Source organism: Cinclus cinclus, chromosome 13 (assembly GCF_963662255.1).
Source record: "Cinclus cinclus chromosome 13, bCinCin1.1, whole genome shotgun sequence".
NCBI classification, from domain to species: domain Eukaryota; kingdom Metazoa; phylum Chordata; class Aves; order Passeriformes; family Cinclidae; genus Cinclus; species Cinclus cinclus.
Window position 1 is genome coordinate 1,632,966 of NC_085058.1, and position 17,089 is coordinate 1,650,054.

The 17,089-nt window shown below is 44.4% G+C and overlaps 1 protein-coding gene across 1 annotated transcript in view; it reads left to right on the plus strand.

The window, feature by feature from the left end:
* The window catches only part of TMEM266 (transmembrane protein 266), a 55,728-nt gene that overhangs the window by 24,166 nt on the left and 14,473 nt on the right, over positions 1-17,089 (plus strand). Inside the window, exons 5-8 of the mRNA XM_062501103.1 lie at positions 1,713-1,769; positions 3,546-3,684; positions 5,165-5,280; positions 13,965-14,151. Coding sequence (XP_062357087.1) covers positions 1,713-1,769; positions 3,546-3,684; positions 5,165-5,280; positions 13,965-14,151 — 499 coding nt within the window. The remainder of the gene's footprint in view (positions 1-1,712; positions 1,770-3,545; positions 3,685-5,164; positions 5,281-13,964; positions 14,152-17,089) is intronic.

Here is a 17,089-nt window from a genome sequence, read left to right on the forward strand (position 1 = left end):
CAGGCTCACAAGTAACTTGTACTTCAGCATTTTGTGCAGCTCTTTGCTGGGCAGTGAGGGAGATGCTGGCAGAGGAGCTGGGCTGCTCTTGCCTGACAGAATTGAGCTCAGGAGCTGAGCTGAGGCTGCAGGAGTGCCTTGGCTGGTGGGCACGTGTACTTAATGTATTTACACCTTGTGCCTATGTCACATCACACTGTCCTGGCCAGTTTGGCATCTTTAAGGGACTTGAGCACCTGCTCTTGTGCATCTCTTCCTCCACATAATCAGTAAACTTTGGGGATATAGGTTGTTATTATTACTACCATGCTTCATTTGTAAAGTGCTCTAGAAGTAGAGTGTTTTTAGGAGTCCAGACCAGCAGCATTGGCAGATCTTGCTGTCTGTGTAGTGTCATCATTCTTTGTAGAGGAAAGAGAATGTTGTGTTTTGTCTTCTGGCTCATGCCTCCCTTTCTCAGCCAGCCTTGGCCTGTCCCTTTGCATCCCCCATTTCTGAGAGGTGTTGGTGCTTCACTTTCCTGCTCTGTTGGTCTGGGCTCTGGAAGCAGCACCTGCCCCCCAGCAGTGTGTCCCTGGGCAGAGCAGGGCTGGGTGCAGTGATCCAGGTTTGCAGCACCAGGAGAATGGAGCGCAGTTATCCCAGACCTGGGGCCATTGGGCTCGTGGGGGTTGGCAGAACTGTGCACAGGAGCACTGCTGAGCCATTCGGTGTTATTCTGCAATTGGGTACTGCTGGTGTGTCTGGTGTAAATTTAGAGCTGCTTGGGATTTCATAGTTGTGTTTGTAGTGAAGAGGAGATGCGTGTATTCATCAGAGCCACTTTTTCTCTGCACACTTCTGGGCATGGTCACCCCTCATATGCAGACCTGCTAAGCACTAAGTCATTATGCTGCTCTTTGATGGTGAAAGTGGCATTTTGGTGATCTTTGTAAGACTTCCAGCTGCAGGTAGGCTCCTCAGGTCTGTCAAAATCTGACGTTGTTGTTGCCGTTGGTAGGAAACATCTCTACCAATTTTATGTGAGTTCTATATCAATCCCAAGTTGACTGATGGATCTTTTCTTTTATTTTGTCTTCTGAATGCCAAATTAAAATTAGGAAAGGTGCCATTGGATTTTTTAATAGGAATTCACCATTGGTTCATTCTGTTCTTTCTTTATTCTTCTTTTTTTAGCTGTTGAGGCTACTTATTGCTGTTTTGCTTCACTGAGAAGGATCACAGAGATATTTTTCTCCCTTATCCCATGACTTTCTGAGATCTTACAATAAAGCAAAAGCCTTTGACTCCAGTGAAGAGTATCTGCTCTTCAGGCTGATGAAATGTCAGTACCTTTAGGGCATCAGGACAGGACAGGGCCTCTTCTCTTAGAGAATCAGTAAGCACTGGCATATCAAAGATGGCCAGAAAAGAGAATTTTCTCCCATTCCGACTGAGGGGGCCCCATGGTGGATCTCACATAGGCTTGGGTCAGGAGGGGTGGAGAGGGTTGGTTATCTAAATCACACAATTCTGAAAGCAAAATTTTAGGAAGATGGAAAGGCTGATGAGCATTTGAACTTGCTTTTTCTAGGACCCAATTATTATTTAGAAGAAATGTATAATGCTTAAATAAGACAAAAAATTATTCCCTAAATAGGTAAAGGACTAAATGTTTATCTACCACTGCAATAACATTCATAATCTTTTTCCCCCCTAATCTATTTTACTAGACTATTTTGAGGATTGTGGTCCTTGGCATATGGGATTACATTGAAAACAAAATAGAGGTAAGCTCTCTCTTGGTACTGTTTTCCAGACAGCAGCAGTAAGACCATGAAGAACTGCTTTGGATGGCTTTGTTATTAATCTGGTGCAATACAATATCTTTTAAGGCAGATAAATACACACATTCTTCTCATTATGTGCATTATCCATAGCTGAGTGGTACAGTCCCTTTTTCTGTTCCCTTTCTTTTTCTCTTCTGAGAGACTGAGAAAATTGCAGTATTTGAAAATATTTTATGAAGGGAGGGATTTTGGCCTTGCTCCATGTGTGCCTTTTGTTGTTAGAGCTGTGCTGGTCTCACTGTTGGTACTGGTACCCTGAGATGTGAAAATTGTTTCCTGAATTTTATATCCCCATTGCAATAATTGTGGTAAAATTAATTGAGTTAGTTGCAAAATGTTGCATGTAGTTTCTTGGTAGTAAATACTAGTTTGGCAAAACCCCTACTTTTATCATTAAATTGCTTTGATAGACACTGTATTAGTACTTCAAATTGGAAATTAGGTAGAGTGTATACAGAAAGAAAAGGAAATTCTTTCTTGTACAGAAAGAAAAGGAAATCAGTGTGTTGTAAATAATATATAATCTAAATCTGAGCAGAAATCTGGAGACTGGGAAAATTGAAAGCTCTTTCTTGGTACTGCCTCATCAACCACTACTGTACAGGAAGAGGCAGAACACAGTCTGGGTGTTGTTGGAGCTTAAGCAGTCTAGAAACTTGCATATTTTTGCAGTGAGGTTGTAAACATGTTAACTTGTTTTGCTGAAAAAATGAAATTAAACTTAAATAGTTGATTCAGGGTTTCTTATTAAGGCTAAATGCAGCAGTTGCTAATAATTGATTTTAGTAATTTGGAATAGTGATATTTTGTACTGCCCATTGAATGGCTGCAGTAAGAAACAGTTCTTTTCAATACACTGAATAGTTACACACAGTTCTGGATAAGTAGTTCTTACAAAAATCCGTGGCCTGCCCCTTTATGCAAACAGTTTATCAATGGGCCTTGCCAGCAGGGATGATCTCAGCAGCAGTGAGAACGTGGTGCTCTGTTCTACCTTGCTAGCCCAGTGTGGGACAGACACAGCCCTGCTCTGAAACACTTTTACTGCCTCATTTCTGTCTAATGCTGTGCACAGTTGCTTTTTCTGATCTAATCCAAATGCAGCCAGTGTCACATAAATCATTCTGAACAGTCCCAGTTGTCAATGTCTTTGCAAGCCTCGCTGCCCCATAACGGTGAGAGCAGGCAGTCTTTGTGTCTAGGTGCACAGCCATTCCCACAAGTGGTGTGGAGCCACTTCATGGCCAGGAGCCATCAAGTCTCTTGGCTCCATCTTTTCCTACTTGTCTTGAGCTCTTCATTTAGACAGTAAGATCTATGGGCAGGAATTGCATCTTTTTTTTTTTTTTTTTTAAATGGCATTATGCCAAGTAACAGGTAATAAATACCAGTGATGATAAAACCCTTTGGCTGTAGTAACATAGAGTCTATTGCTTCTCCTTAGGGATTTTGGCTAGTGTTTCCAAATACCTTTCTCTCCGCCTGCCCTTCCACCACAGTTTGTCTCTCCTCACCTCATAAAAAGCACTGAGGAATTCTGTTGTGCTACCTAAAAAGGATGCAGCCTTTCTGTGGCTTGGCCACCTCTCATACCCCTTTCAAATAGGTACCATAATTGAATGTCTTTTGGGCAAAGAGGGAGTCCTTCAAGATGTCAGAGAGGAACAGCAGGGCTATGATTTTAAGGAAAGGTTTAAAAAGCTGATTTCTCTCTAGGTGTTTGATGGTGCTGTCATCATCTTGTCCTTGGCACCAATGGTGGCCTCCACAGTGGCCAACGGCCCCAGCAGCCCCTGGGATGCCATCAGCCTTATCATCACACTGCGCGTATGGAGAGTGAAGAGGATCATTGATGGTGAGTGGGGACTCACTTTGGAACTCCCAAGCATTACCTGGCAGGCTGGAGAAAAGAAGTTTTGAAAATATAGAAAGATTGGTTTCTACCACCATTCCTGTCATTGTCCTTTCTCTTACATTTTGCTAGCACTGAAGAGAAGAGATTTGACTCCAATGGAGGAGAGTAGTCTGGAGATCATGGCTGTATCTCCTGTTCCCTAGGAGCCTTTATAAATCATTGGTTTATTTTCCTGTTAGGCACCTTCCCATCCCCTGTCCTGTAAAGTACATGTCTTGACCTGCTTCATGTCTCTTGCCACCAGATGTCATTACTGATTCTGCAAAATAATCTGTTCCAGTCTGCTTTACTGATATTTGCTGCACCCTCCCCATAACCATACAGCCAGCTCTGTCATGAGACTTTCTAAGTTTTTTGTCAGTAAATAAATTTTGTGTCAGATTCCAGGAGGATTTTCTTGCCCTGGGGATTCCCAGCTGGAGGTGCTCTCCACAGTGCTGTACATCATGGAAATGTTGGTGGTGTTTTGCACAAACCTCTGTGTTAATGTGCCTGGGGAGATTAAAAGGTCCCAGCAAGTCAAGGTTGTGGAGAACAGAGTCTGTGTCTGGGCCTGGAAGCAAGGACTTCAGTGTAGGTTACTGTGTGCTCAGCAGCTTCAGGCAACTTAGGGAACAGAAATAAATGAATGGTCATTTTGCTCATGTGTGAAAAATCAGAGTTAAACTGTTATTTTGGGTTTAAATGCTCAGGAAACTGTATTCAGAGTTTAGGAGAGGTCATAGCCCTCTGATTGAAGCTTAAAAGAAAATTTCAGGATTTGTGTAGCTTCAGATAGTATTAATTACAATATGTATTCACCAGCTTTTCTGATCAGTCTGAGTTTGCCATAGTGAAGGCAGGAGCAAAATTTCTGGAAACGTATTTATTTTTTCCATTCAGAAAACATATTTAAAGCTGGGCTATAGCTTGAAAAGCCATAGGAGATAAATGCTCTTTTTGTTTCTTCAGAATATCTTTCTTAGTCTGATGTGTCTATTAAGGAGCATTTCTTACCACATAGTCTAGGAATTAAATGATTAGGACTCTGGAATAGTTACTTTCCTGAGAGAGCTGTGCTGTTCAGGTTTAGAGGGAATGGCCTGACTCTAAAGAGAAAATCCTCCTACCCAGAAATTCAGGAAATCTGTGGTAAGCACAGGGGAAGAGATGTACTGGCATGGAAACTGGGAAGAGCAGGCAGCATGCACTTCAGTCCAGCCAGGCAGATGGAGGTCTGACCAAACAATACCTAGCCCTGCATTTCCTGTGTTAGAAATCCTTCCTGGAAAAAGGTACTCCAGAGCTACTTCTATTAAAAATACTCCAATTCTCTAGATGTAAGGGGAAAGGGTGATGTTCTTTGGACTGTGAAGGTTTTCTTTCTGACAAAAAACCAAATCACAGCTGGGTTTCTTTAAGTGTTATTTGTGTTTTCCAGCGTATGTCCTTCCAGTGAAAGTGGAGATGGAGATGATGATTCAGCAATATGAGAAGGCAAAAGTTATTCAAGATGAGCAGCTGGAAAGACTAACCCAAATCTGCCAAGAACAAGGGGTAAAGTTCAGTTCTGTCTTTATTTACGCATATCTTGTCAAGGCAAATCAAACAGTTCATGTACTTCACTGCAAGCTGAGCTTTGAGAAGCACTGGGACTTGTGCTGAGGGGTGACAGGTCTCAGTGCTAAGGAGGCATTAGCTGCAGCCAGGATATTGACAGCATGGTGTTTGTCAAACAGCAGTCATCTGCCTCTGCTGCTGGGCTTGTGTTTTCTGAGGTGAGGAAAACAAATGTGAGCAACAGAACAGAAATGGTTCCAGTGTATCATTTATTGAATGTGTACAGCTAGCTTGACATAGTACTAACATATAAAGCCATTGTTGGAGACTGCAGCTAGTATTCCTAGGAAACGGATGTGAAGTTAAAAACAAATTAATCTCCCTGCTTTAAATGCAAAAGGCAGCTTCCCTGTAGGTCAGTCAGAGACTCTTGGCAAGCTCAGAATGTTGCAGTAGAAGTTTCTAGTTCCTGGAAGCAAGTCAAGATTTAAGACTCTTCCCAGGCCCCCAAATGTTCAGTGATTCAGTCTAGAGGTAAGGGAAGGTGAAGTTTAAAATATCTCACATGAATATATTTTACATGTAAAAGGTGTAAAACCATTTTTGGGGCAATGAGCCAGGAGTTTTTGCCATTTGTCTTATGCAAATGTGTTCTTGACTAACTTGTTTTAAAGTAGAAAGCAGGGATGGATGTTAAGGCTTGGGATAAGTGAGTGTTGAGGGGACCATCAGACCACAACAGGATGATCCATACTTGATTTACTTCTTGTTTCGGTGAAAGGGGACCTATGAGATATAGTCCAAATAAATCCTGGAGACTTCTAGCTTCAGCTACCTCTCCTGGCTTGTGGCAGGTACTTTTGAAATGCAAAACCATCAATATTTAGGTCCCCAGGTGGATTTTTAGGTTTAGGTCTAGGTGTCCTGGATCCCAGTCTGGGATTCTGCTGCTGGTGGCGAGTTGCCTCGTCTGTGTGATGGAAGAGGAAGAGCTGTAGACACTGTGTCATTTCATAACACTTGTTTTGAGTCACTCATATTAACCATAACAAAGTTCTAAAGGTTGGCTTCTGCCAAAAATTAGTAAGTGCCAACTGTGTAAGTGTCTTTGGTGATAAAACTGCAGTCTTCTTCATAACCCCTTTGCACAATGATCCTTAGTGATTGGGGTTCTGTCAAGGCTGTGGAATGGCCAGGTGAGTGGTATGCACCCCATTTTACAAGGGAGGGGTTATCCCTTCAGCAAACATTATGCAGTCAATGAGTTCTTGAGTCCCAGTGCAGTATTTTGTCTGTCAGACCATACTAAAGGTCTTGACAGTCATAAATTGTAAAACATTTGTTTTTAGGAACTTTGCTATACAGCCAGGTAACACTCTCAATCTCTAAACAATTGTTAGTGTTATTGTTTCATGAGTAAAGGTGGGCTCGTTATCCCAGGTGGAGTTCAGGAGCAGCTCTTGCTGCTCTTCATTCTGGGCCAGATACTCCTGAATGTGTGACCAGAGTAGCCCGAAATCTGAGCTCTGATGGTTGAGAAAACCTATTCATCAAAGAAAGAAATACTGCACTGGGAGAAGAGTAAATCTGAGAAACAGAGCAGGTTCTCTTGCAGCTTTCAAGTGTCATCTGCTATGGAAAAATACTGTCTGTAGAAAGATGACAGCATCCTAATCCCTTACTGGCCTGACTTGCTGCCAAACAACTGTCTCAGCTGTATAATATCAGGTAAATGTACTCATTTGCTGCAGTTAGCAACATAAGACATTGACTCAAGTACTGCATCCTTTATTTGTAAATTATTAGCTTCATAATTCAGTCAAGAATAAGTTGTCAGCATTATAATATTCACATTTACGTTGTGTACAGCATCTGATGGGAAAAATTTCTTCTAATGGTATTTAATGTCTAAAATTCTGCCAGGTTTTTGCTTTTTCACTTGATCATCTTTCCTGAGCTTTCTGAAGGATTGCTTGTTCATGGTGTTTCCCTGTGCTTGTCTGTGTGTGAGGGAAGGTTTGCTGCAGTAGTGTGGCTGTGCCCAGAGCAGAGCAGCAGCCAGGAGGGTTCCAGGCTGCCCTGTCTATGGCGCCAGCTGTGCCAGGGCAGGTGGGTGCTGGGGCAAGTCCAGTCACCGTGGTTGCCTGCAGCCCAGCAGTGGATGCAGGCACTGACTCACCCTGTGCTGCACCTTTGTGTCCACATGGTGGTCACAAATAAAAATAAAATAATAAAAAAAAATAAATGCTGGGGATTTGCACTTAGTAGAGATGAGGCTGAGAGCATTCCTGTTGGAAAGGTTTCCTTTGTTTTCTGACATCCTGTGTTCAGTTTCTTTCTGCTTTGCTGCTGCTCAGGCAATTTGGGTTAGAATTCTCGTGGTCTGGCATATTCTGCAGATTAAATGATACTGAAAGTCTCAAGCAAAGTATTAATTATTTCATTAGAGAAATTGGGAAAAATAGTTAGCCTCTTTTGCTTGGGATTTAAAACAAAAATAATTGGTGACCGATTCTCAGAGAAGTCCCATGCTGATTTGAAGCTGGCAAAACCAGAATTTCTGTTTTAAAAATTAAAAACAGGATAGATACAACCTCCCTTTATCTTTTTGAATTCTCTTTCTTTTGTCAGTTGTGGGGTTTTTTGACCAGTGATGGGGTATCACAACTATAAAGTACGTTTCCATTCCTGACTGACATTGGAGAAACATGTAAACTTTTCCACGTGTTGTTATTGATTAGCTGTACGTCTGAAAACCGGAATATAAATCATACTTGCACAGACCACCACTTTTTCTCTGTAGTTACTCCAGTGCAACTTTTTGAATAGTTTGCTTTTTATTGATTCTCCATTGGCAAAAAAAGAGATTGTTAAACAGGAATGGAGCATGAGTGATTTCTAAAAATGGGTAAAGGTAAAAAGAAAAATCTTGTTGCAGTCACTATCAAAAATATGCAGTATATTGCTGGTAGTTTTGTTTTATCAGAATAACTCAAATTGCAAAACAAAGTTCTAAAGTTTCATTAGCTACAAGTTCCAGTCAGGGAAGATTGCTTTTTTCCTCTGGAATCACCTGTAAAGGAATTTCCATTTGTGGTAACAGATATACGTACCTGATCTTTTCTGCTTAGCTTCCATAAGCATAATTCAGCTGAACACAGCCCAGCCAAGAGTGTGTGCTTAGCCTTATCACACCAGAGCTCCTTTTCTGTCAGAACTGGGGCTTTCATCACTCTGAACACTGCACAAACTATGGAGGCTGTAATTTCTTTTTTTATCTTGGAATATAATTTTTACAACAGCTGCCAGTTTAATGACAGAGCTATTTAGGCTGGTAAAATTACCTATCAGAGAAACAACGTACGCTATCCTCTTGCAATAATTTTAATTTATTTCTAACTACCAGTCTTTTTCTTGGTGGATGGAAGGCAGCCAAGATCATCCCATGTTTTATTCTACCCGTAAATCATTAGTTTGTAACTGTCTTCTGATTTTTATTGTTACCAACAATGGCTAAACTAATGGAAATAAACATTGGATTGCATCCCAGTGGCAGATGAGTTTTAGGGTAGGGCATTCTGTACAGACAGCACTAATAGAATTGAGCAAAGGTATTGCTCCTGCATTAGACACAAGTAAGCTTCTGGCTAAAATGTTCATTGGTCTCTCTGAAACCATGTCAGTCCTACTGTTGTTAGATCATTAAAAGGGAGTACTCCATGAATCACTGCTATGTCCCTTTTTGAGTCTTATATTTGTATTATAAAATACCAGCTAGGATGGGTGGCCCACTTAATAAAGCCAGGAATGGAAAAGGAGATGTTATCTAGAGCTCAGGGTAGCTCTGTCAATTTACCTGCTTAGAAATAATCACCTAAGGCATTATTTGAGTGAGGAAGTGCACAGGACTGCCCCATAATTCTTTCTGGTTTGTTTCCTGACAAAATACTGCCAGCTCTGTGCTGAAAGAGGACATGTAACAGATTTTGAAAATGGTAAGTTTGAATTTCTCATTGGTAAACTTTCTCTTCATGGAAGACAATCTAGTTACTCATTTTCTAGAAATCACTCTGTATCTCCCCTTTTCTTGAGAAGAAGTGTATTTTCACATCAGCCATTTGTATTACACCTTTGGTGCTGTCTCAGCTCCATCGTGGTGGGGTTTTTGAGAGGTGCACAGTGACAGTACATCAGCATGGAATGTACAGACTTCCTGTGAAATACAAGAACGAACATTTTCATTATGAGAATGGGCAAGCACTGGAGCAGCTTGCCAGGGAGGTGGTGCTGTGTGCACACAGTCAAAATTGGAGAGGACAGGCTTTCAGCAACCTCAGCTGAATTGAGCTGCCTTAAGCCAGGGCTTGGACTTGATGGCCCTCCCAGTTCCATTTCAGCTTAGATTATGCTGGGATTCTATGAAGTTTTCAAAAATATATTTTCCATGGTGAAGTATGTTGGAACTTACTGGTTAGTACCCACCAGAAGCTACTGTGATTAAGGAACATGGATGTCATAGGTGTCCTGGTAAATAAAGGCAATAGCAGCTTCAAGTGGACCAGTGCTCTGTGATTACCGTGGGTCAGGAGATGGTTTACCTTTGTCTCCTGGGTCACAAGTTACCTTCCACACAAGAGCATTTTTTTGCTCTCTGTGAGGTTTGCAAGGTTCTTCCAGAGCTGATACCTGTGAGTTAATTTAAACAAATCAAAGCATGTGATTAAGTTTCTCTGTCTTTTTTTTTGTCCTCTGATGATATGTGCAATGTGCTCCTGCCCTGCAGGCTGAGGGAAGGATGCTGTACCTGGAAATTCAAACTGTGGTTTCCTCAGTCCAGCTCTGCTGGTCCGGGTGTGCACTCAGACCATTACATCAACTCCTACTGCAAATAGAAATTTTAAATGTTACCTTGGCCCAGAATTTTAACTTGAAAAGACTGTTGTATTTTCTACCTCCTAGTGATTTATTTTAGCTGCTCTGGGCTGCAGAATTCAGTCGGAGCAATCTCATTAGCTCTTGTACACGTTGGAACTCCCTGAGGTCAGTGTTCAGTATAATCTTCAGTAGGTAGAAGCACCTACAACCTAAGAGCCTCCCGTTGCGTTTCGTCTGTAAGGAACACGCCCTAAGGGTTAGGTCCTAAAGTTAGGTTAGACCTAAGCTGTGCTTTTTAGAGGCTTGCTTTGAGTGTTCCAGCATCTACGGGATCCTGGGATAACTGTTAGGAAACATTTCCTACAGAAACCATCTCCTCTGTAGGTCCATGCCTTTTATGAACAAAAGTTCTGGTTCTTGTCTGTGACAGAGGCCGTCAGTACCTGGATTCAGTGTCTGTGACAGGGTGACACTGGAACCAGGTTTGGTATCTGTGTCCTGCTGTGTCCCGCTGTGTCCCTGTGCCCGGTGTCCCTCTGTGTCCCACTGTGTCCCTCTGTGTCCCACTGTGTCCCGTTGTGTCCCACTGTGTCCTGTTGTATCCCACTGTGTCCCGCTGTGTCCCGGTGTCCCTGTGTCCCGGTGTCCCTGTGCTCGGTGTCCCACTGTGTCCCGGTGTCCCACTGTGTCACTCTGTCCCTGTGTCCCGGTGTCCCGCTGTGTCCCGGTGTCTCTGTGCCCGGTGTCCCGGTGTCCCACTGTGTCCCTTTGTGTCCCACTATGTCCTGTTGTATCCCACTGTGTCCCGCTGTGTCCCTGTGCCCGGTGTCCCTGTGCTCGGTGTCCCGCTGTGTCCCGGTGTCCCGCTGTGTCCCGGTGTCCCTGTGCCCGGTGTCCCTGTGCCCGGTGTCCCTCCGTGTCCCACTGTGTCCCTGTGCCCGGTGTCCCTCTGTGTCACTCTGTCCCTGTGTCCCTCTGTGTCCCTCTGTGTCCCTCTGTGTCCCTCTGTGTCCCTGTGCCCGGTGTCCCTCTGTGTCACTCTGTCCCTGTGTCCCGCTGTGTCCCTGTGCCCGGTGTCCCGCTGTGTCCCTCTGTGTCCCGCTGTGTCCCTGTGCCCGGTGTCCCTCTGTGTCACTCTGTCCCTGTGCCCGGTGTCCCTCTCTGTCCCGCTGTGTCCCGCTGTGTCCCTGTGCCCGGTGTCCCTCTGTGTCACTCTGTCCCTGTGCCCGGTGTCCCTCTGTGTCCCGCTGTGTCCCTGTGCCTGGTGTCCCTCTGTGTCCCGGTGTCCCTGTGCCCGGTGTCCCTCTCTGTCCCGCTGTGTCCCGCTGTGTCCCTGTGCCCGGTGTCGCTCTGTGTCACTCTGTCCCTGTGCCCGGTGTCCCGCTGTGTCCCGCGGTTGGTGGCGCGGCTGCAGTTCCCTCCACGCTCGTAAGGTGGCAGCAGAGCGGCGCTGCGGGCGCGGTGAGTCCCCGTTGCGGGCGGACGGACGGACGGACGGAGCCGAGCGCTGTCCAGCGCAACTCACGGGCTCTGCCTGCCCTCGGCCTTTGGGCACTGCCAGGAACCTGTGCCCTTTGGAATGCTCACTGTGTCCCCAGCAACCGGGAGTGCGCAGCAGGAGCCTGGGCTCTGCTCCGTTCCTGCTCTGGGCTGCTGCTCCTTCGCAGCTGTGTAACGCTGTGATGCATTCAGGCTTCTGATTGCTACAGTGCTCAGCAAATCTATGTAAATGCTGAAGCTCCTTAAATTTGGTCTGATGCAGACATAGTAATTGAGCTGATTTTTAGCTAGTTCTGTCTATTTGTGTTAAAAAATATCTGCCAAATTTTTTGTCTTCCATGAAAGAAGAAAACTATACCATACCTCTAGGCCAGAATTAAGCATTTTAATAACAGTTATTTCTTTTTCTGACACATGTGAATGTTTTTGAAGGGTGAAATGTAGAAAAACAGAAATTATGTTTAAGCTAGACAACATGAAAAAAAAATCCCCAGTTTTATTTTTTGCCTGCTGTGTTTGAGTGCATTTCTTCCATTAAACCAAGGGAGTGTCTGAAAGGGTATCTTTCTCCCTTTAAAGGCAGAATGTAAGGTATTCTTTGTGATTCCTCTTTTTTTCCAAGCTAAGGATAAAATCTGAAATTTCTTATATTCTAGCACAAGCACCTTGAGCCTCAGAATGCTTCAGGCTGGCTGGGATCAGAGTTAGGAATGTCACTTTTTCCTAGCAATAGGGTTACCACAATAATGACCTGCAGGAATCTGCCATGGAGGCTACATTGCAGGAAATCAGGAAGCAGGGCAGTATTTTGATGTTTTCTGATTCCTCCTGACTGCCACTGCCAGAAAACCTTTGGTTAAAAGCAGTGAGCATTTGCAGACAGCTGTTTACAGCTGCCAGGCCTCTGTACACTGAATTGCAGATGGAGGAAAAGCTCTGTGCTTTGTTAGAGCTGTGCATTAGCTGCTCTGAATGGTATCTGGAAAGCTTGAACTGTCCTTTGGCTTTCTAGATTTGAGTTTGCAATGGCCCTTCCAGGTACTGTAGTTCCTTCCCAGATCCTCTGGAAAGCAGATAGCATCTAGATGTGGCAAATTGGAATCCCTTTTGCTGTCTTAAATCCGTGGCAGTTCTGTGTGGTTTCCCCTCCCCGGTGTTTGCACCTCTTCTGACTGCAGCTGAACAAGCAGGGTGTGGTGATGGGTTCCAAAATGTGCCAGGGAAGCAGATCGGTGTCACATCTGAGGGGTGAGAGGCACAGCCAGATGCACTCAGCCAGGGCTGTTCCACACCAGATTTGCAGTGTGGAGGTGCCATTTCCATGTGTGCTGTGAGTGTGGGGTGGCAGCTACTGTGTACTGCTCTACCATGGCTCTTCAGGCCCTCAACCAGGCCCAGAAATGGCACATTTAAATGTTTGCCTGTGACTCACCTCGTTTGTGTTTCCCTCTCATACTCTAGAATTAGACGTGTCTTGGTCACTGCTGTACTACTGGTTTTAAAAAGTTACTCTTTTAAAGAGAAACTCCTCCTTGCAGCCCCACAGCTGTGCTGAATGGCACAGGGAGTTTTGTCCTGCTTATATAAGGGTTTTTAGGGTCTCTGCAGTCCTCTCCAAAAGAACCATTTTACTTCTTGTATTGTGGAAGATGCGTGGCCATCAAAAACAAGAGAAATGTACTGTGTCCCTCAGTCACATTGTACCTGGTAGCTTCTTTTTGTCAGGTGTCTGCTTTTTAACACCAGTCATGAGCAAATCTCATGGCTGCAGAAATTCTTTACCATGTTTAAGAGGAAAGGCCAGAAAAGTGGAAACCTTCCCCAGGGTTTTCTGCACATTGCTGTGTACAGAAGATTTCAAGTCAGAAGAGGACTGTAGTATTCTCCCCTTGTCTATTTAGTGAGGGAGTGCTGCTGAGAGAACCTCTCATCCACTGGAAGCCTCATTACAAAGTTAGTTAAGGATATTTGTTGTGGGCCTAACTCCCTAAATGCCTGTTAAAAGTGGTCTCTTTCTGTAAAGGTTACATGAGGTTAGGCAGTAAGACTTGTTACAAGGGTCCAAAATCTTACCTTCAGTACACAGCTGTGCAGGATAGACTACCAGCATGGGGCAGTTATTGTCCTTAAATTATGAGAACAATGGTCCAGCACCACCAGCCTGGACTCATATCCTGGCTCAAGCACACTGTTTGTTTTACCAGACTCTAGTGTTTAGTGATAAAATGAGTCACAGGTCCCAACTGTAGCATAGAAACTTCTGGTCGTGCTCGCATGACATCAGTTTGTGGTGTTTTTTCCTCTAGTTTGAAATCAGGCAGCTGAGGGCCCACCTTGCCCAGCAGGATTTGGACCTGGCTGCAGAGAGAGAGGCTGCGCTGCAGGTCCCTCATGTGCTGAACAAACAGAGCAGCAAGAGGTACAAGGTGGTGGCCACCGAAGACTCGGACGACGAAGCCACCGAGAGCATCACTGAGCTGCACCCTGCACGAGGTGAGTGCTGCTGTGCATAGCAGGGTCCCACTGAGCACCTCCACTCCTGCAGGGATTGATGCTCCCTGCAGGCTGCAGACAGGCTGCATCTGCTCTCAAGTGGCAGGAGCTGTGGTGTTTGGGAGCAGGTTCTAAACAGAGCCAAAAAAATGACGGGGAGAAAATGGCCATGATGTACCTTCCCAGTGTCCTCATGATGAGATCCATCAAACTCTAGAGAAGCAGCAGCCAAATGAAAGTTGGCCAAAGGATAGTAATCACTCAGAGGTAAAAGCAGGGAAGTCGGGAATAACATTGAAAAACAGATTTGGTCTTTGGCCACTTGCATTTCTGTGGTTTGGATAGGACTCCTGCATCAGCTGTGAGGCTTGCCTTGCCTGGAGGCTGTGCTCTCACTAGTTCCTTAAAGCTGAGTGTTGGGCAGGGCAGCCCTGGTGCCAGGAGAGGAGGGAAGTGCAATGTGGGCATTGCATGTCTGAGTGCCACGTAGCCAAGAGCACTCTGCTGCCTCGGGGTGTCTGCTGAGCAGCTCTGTGCTTCAGGGAGACAACACTTACATTTACTTGGATCAGATATTATTATCTAAGTGCTAGACTTGCATTTTTTTTCTGGGAAAGATGAAGCTCCTTTCCTGTGATCCATCAGCCCTTCCATGGAGTGCAGAATGTTTCCTGGTTTAATGTAATATTGCAGAGGAGACAACACTTTCTGCCTTAGTGGTATGTTAGTCTTCCTTGGGCATCTTAGCTTAATTACTGTGAATCTGTTGGAATTAGAAGTTTGTACAGTATCTTTATGTTGGTCAAACTCCTTAGAATTCAAGGTGCAAATACTTTAAAAGCTGTTAGACATTTTCAAATTACAATCCTTTTCTTTCTCTGCAGAGTAGTAAAAGCATGTAGAAATTGTTTTGTTTTTTTCCTCTTTGTAATATCCAAGTACTAACTACAATAAAGCCATTAATTATTCCTGATATGAATTTGTATTTAAAAGCAGACAGTTGAGCAGAATGACCCCTAAAATGCATTTCCCTCTTTTTTATAGTATTTCAGAGGTTTCCCCAGTGGGTATATTATAATTTATGCATGTGTTCCTTGTGGAAACATTTGGAAATGAAGAGTGTTGCACACACTGTAAGGAGTCTTGCTGAAATTTTAGTGCTGTGGAGGTTGAACTAAAAATTCTTCTATCCAAGGTATTCATTCCAACATCCAGGTTAACAGAAATACTAAGTATTCACATCTTCCTGTAAAATGCTGCCCACACTCGCAACAAAGTAGACATCCAATCTCCAGAATTGATTTCTGCACTTAGGTTACATGATTAGAGGGATTTGTGCTTTTCACCAAAAAAAAAAAAAATGTTCAGCAAATAAGACAAAGGTGGATTGCTTCACATATTGGGTAAGGTGCAGTTGTGTTATATTTAAACATTTATACAGAGCATGCATAATAAATTTCCAGTTCCTGGAGATCATCTAAAAGTACCAAAGGAAATGTTTCTTGCACTGTATTATATATTGCATATAGGGACTTTGATTGCTCGTTGTCAGAACCTAAATTAGGGTGGCTGTATTTGAACAGGTAGTTGCTGTGGAATGAGGCAGGAGGTGGACAGAAGAAATTCCCTGTGTGTCACAGCAAGGGTCAGCAGTCTGTGGTAGTCTGGTGTGTCATCACATGGGGCTGCCAGCACAGGACCCAGTTCTGGCTGCAGGAGAAACCACCCACCAGCAGTGGGGTCAGTATGCTCAGCCCAGGGCATGGGGCTGTCCAAGCACAGGATTTCACGTGGCAGTTCCCAAATTTTTTTGCAGTGCTGGCTTGTGGATTGCTTCTGTGTAACTTGGAAATCTCAGCTGACAGCTGAAGAAGGCAGTTACCTCTGGGCAACAAGGATCCTCACCAGCCCTGCCTCATTCTTCTCCCTCCCCACTTCGACTGGGGCTTTCTTCTCCATCTCTCCAGCACCTTCCCAGTGATATACTGGCAGGTGCTGCAGCAGCTTTCACCATCCTCCCTTTGCCATGCTGGAAGTGTCTGCTCATTCTGCACCTTCTGAGCAGTGCAGGTGTCAGCCAGAGCTGCCTGTGCTGTGCCAGCTGGAAGCTCCCCACCTGCTGAGGCACATCAGTACTCAGAGACTGGCTTTGCAGAGCACAGGCAGACAGGACAATTCCTGTACCCTCCTGCCTTTCCTGCACACTCTCACACTGGCTGTGCTGCCTTCAGGGCTTCCCACACCACTTGCTCTGCCAGGAACTCCAGCCCCAGTGTTTTAACACCTGACTTTGGGGTTAAGGGTTGTATTTTGCCAGTTCCCCTGTGTGTCAGACTACATTAGGGATTGCTTTGCAAGCATTTTCTCTAAGCTGTGTTTCATAGATTCCAGAGTGACGGCTGCAGCTGATCATTCTGAGTGCCACTTGGCACTTGTGAGCTCTGGAACAAACCTGCCATGGCCTATTGCACTGCTGGGGAGAGGAGAAATGAGGGACCAGGTCACTTCCACTGTCCAGAGGAAAGCAGCAGTTCAGAGCCACAATTCAGCTGTTTGGCAGAAAAGGCTCTGATGTGCTGTTCTTTTATGCTCTGGCAGAACATTAGCCCTACACAGAACACCTGAGGCTGGGGGATGGAACGGAACGGAATGTGTGTGTTTTTGCCAAATGAAACTTTGTCAGCCTTCAGAAAATCACTGTCTTCAGAGAGCTCTGAATTCTGCCAAACCAGCAAGCTTGAGTTGGCTACAGAACATACTGCATGAGAAAATGGGATATTCCATCTCAGGCTAATCTTGTTTCCTCCATCTATATTGAACAATGGAAACATTCAGTACAGAATTCTTCACCATGAAAGGCTGATGGAATAAGAAAGCATTGAGACTTTTTATTCATTTCCCTACCTGGAAGTTTTATGGGACAGTGCATAAGTTAAAG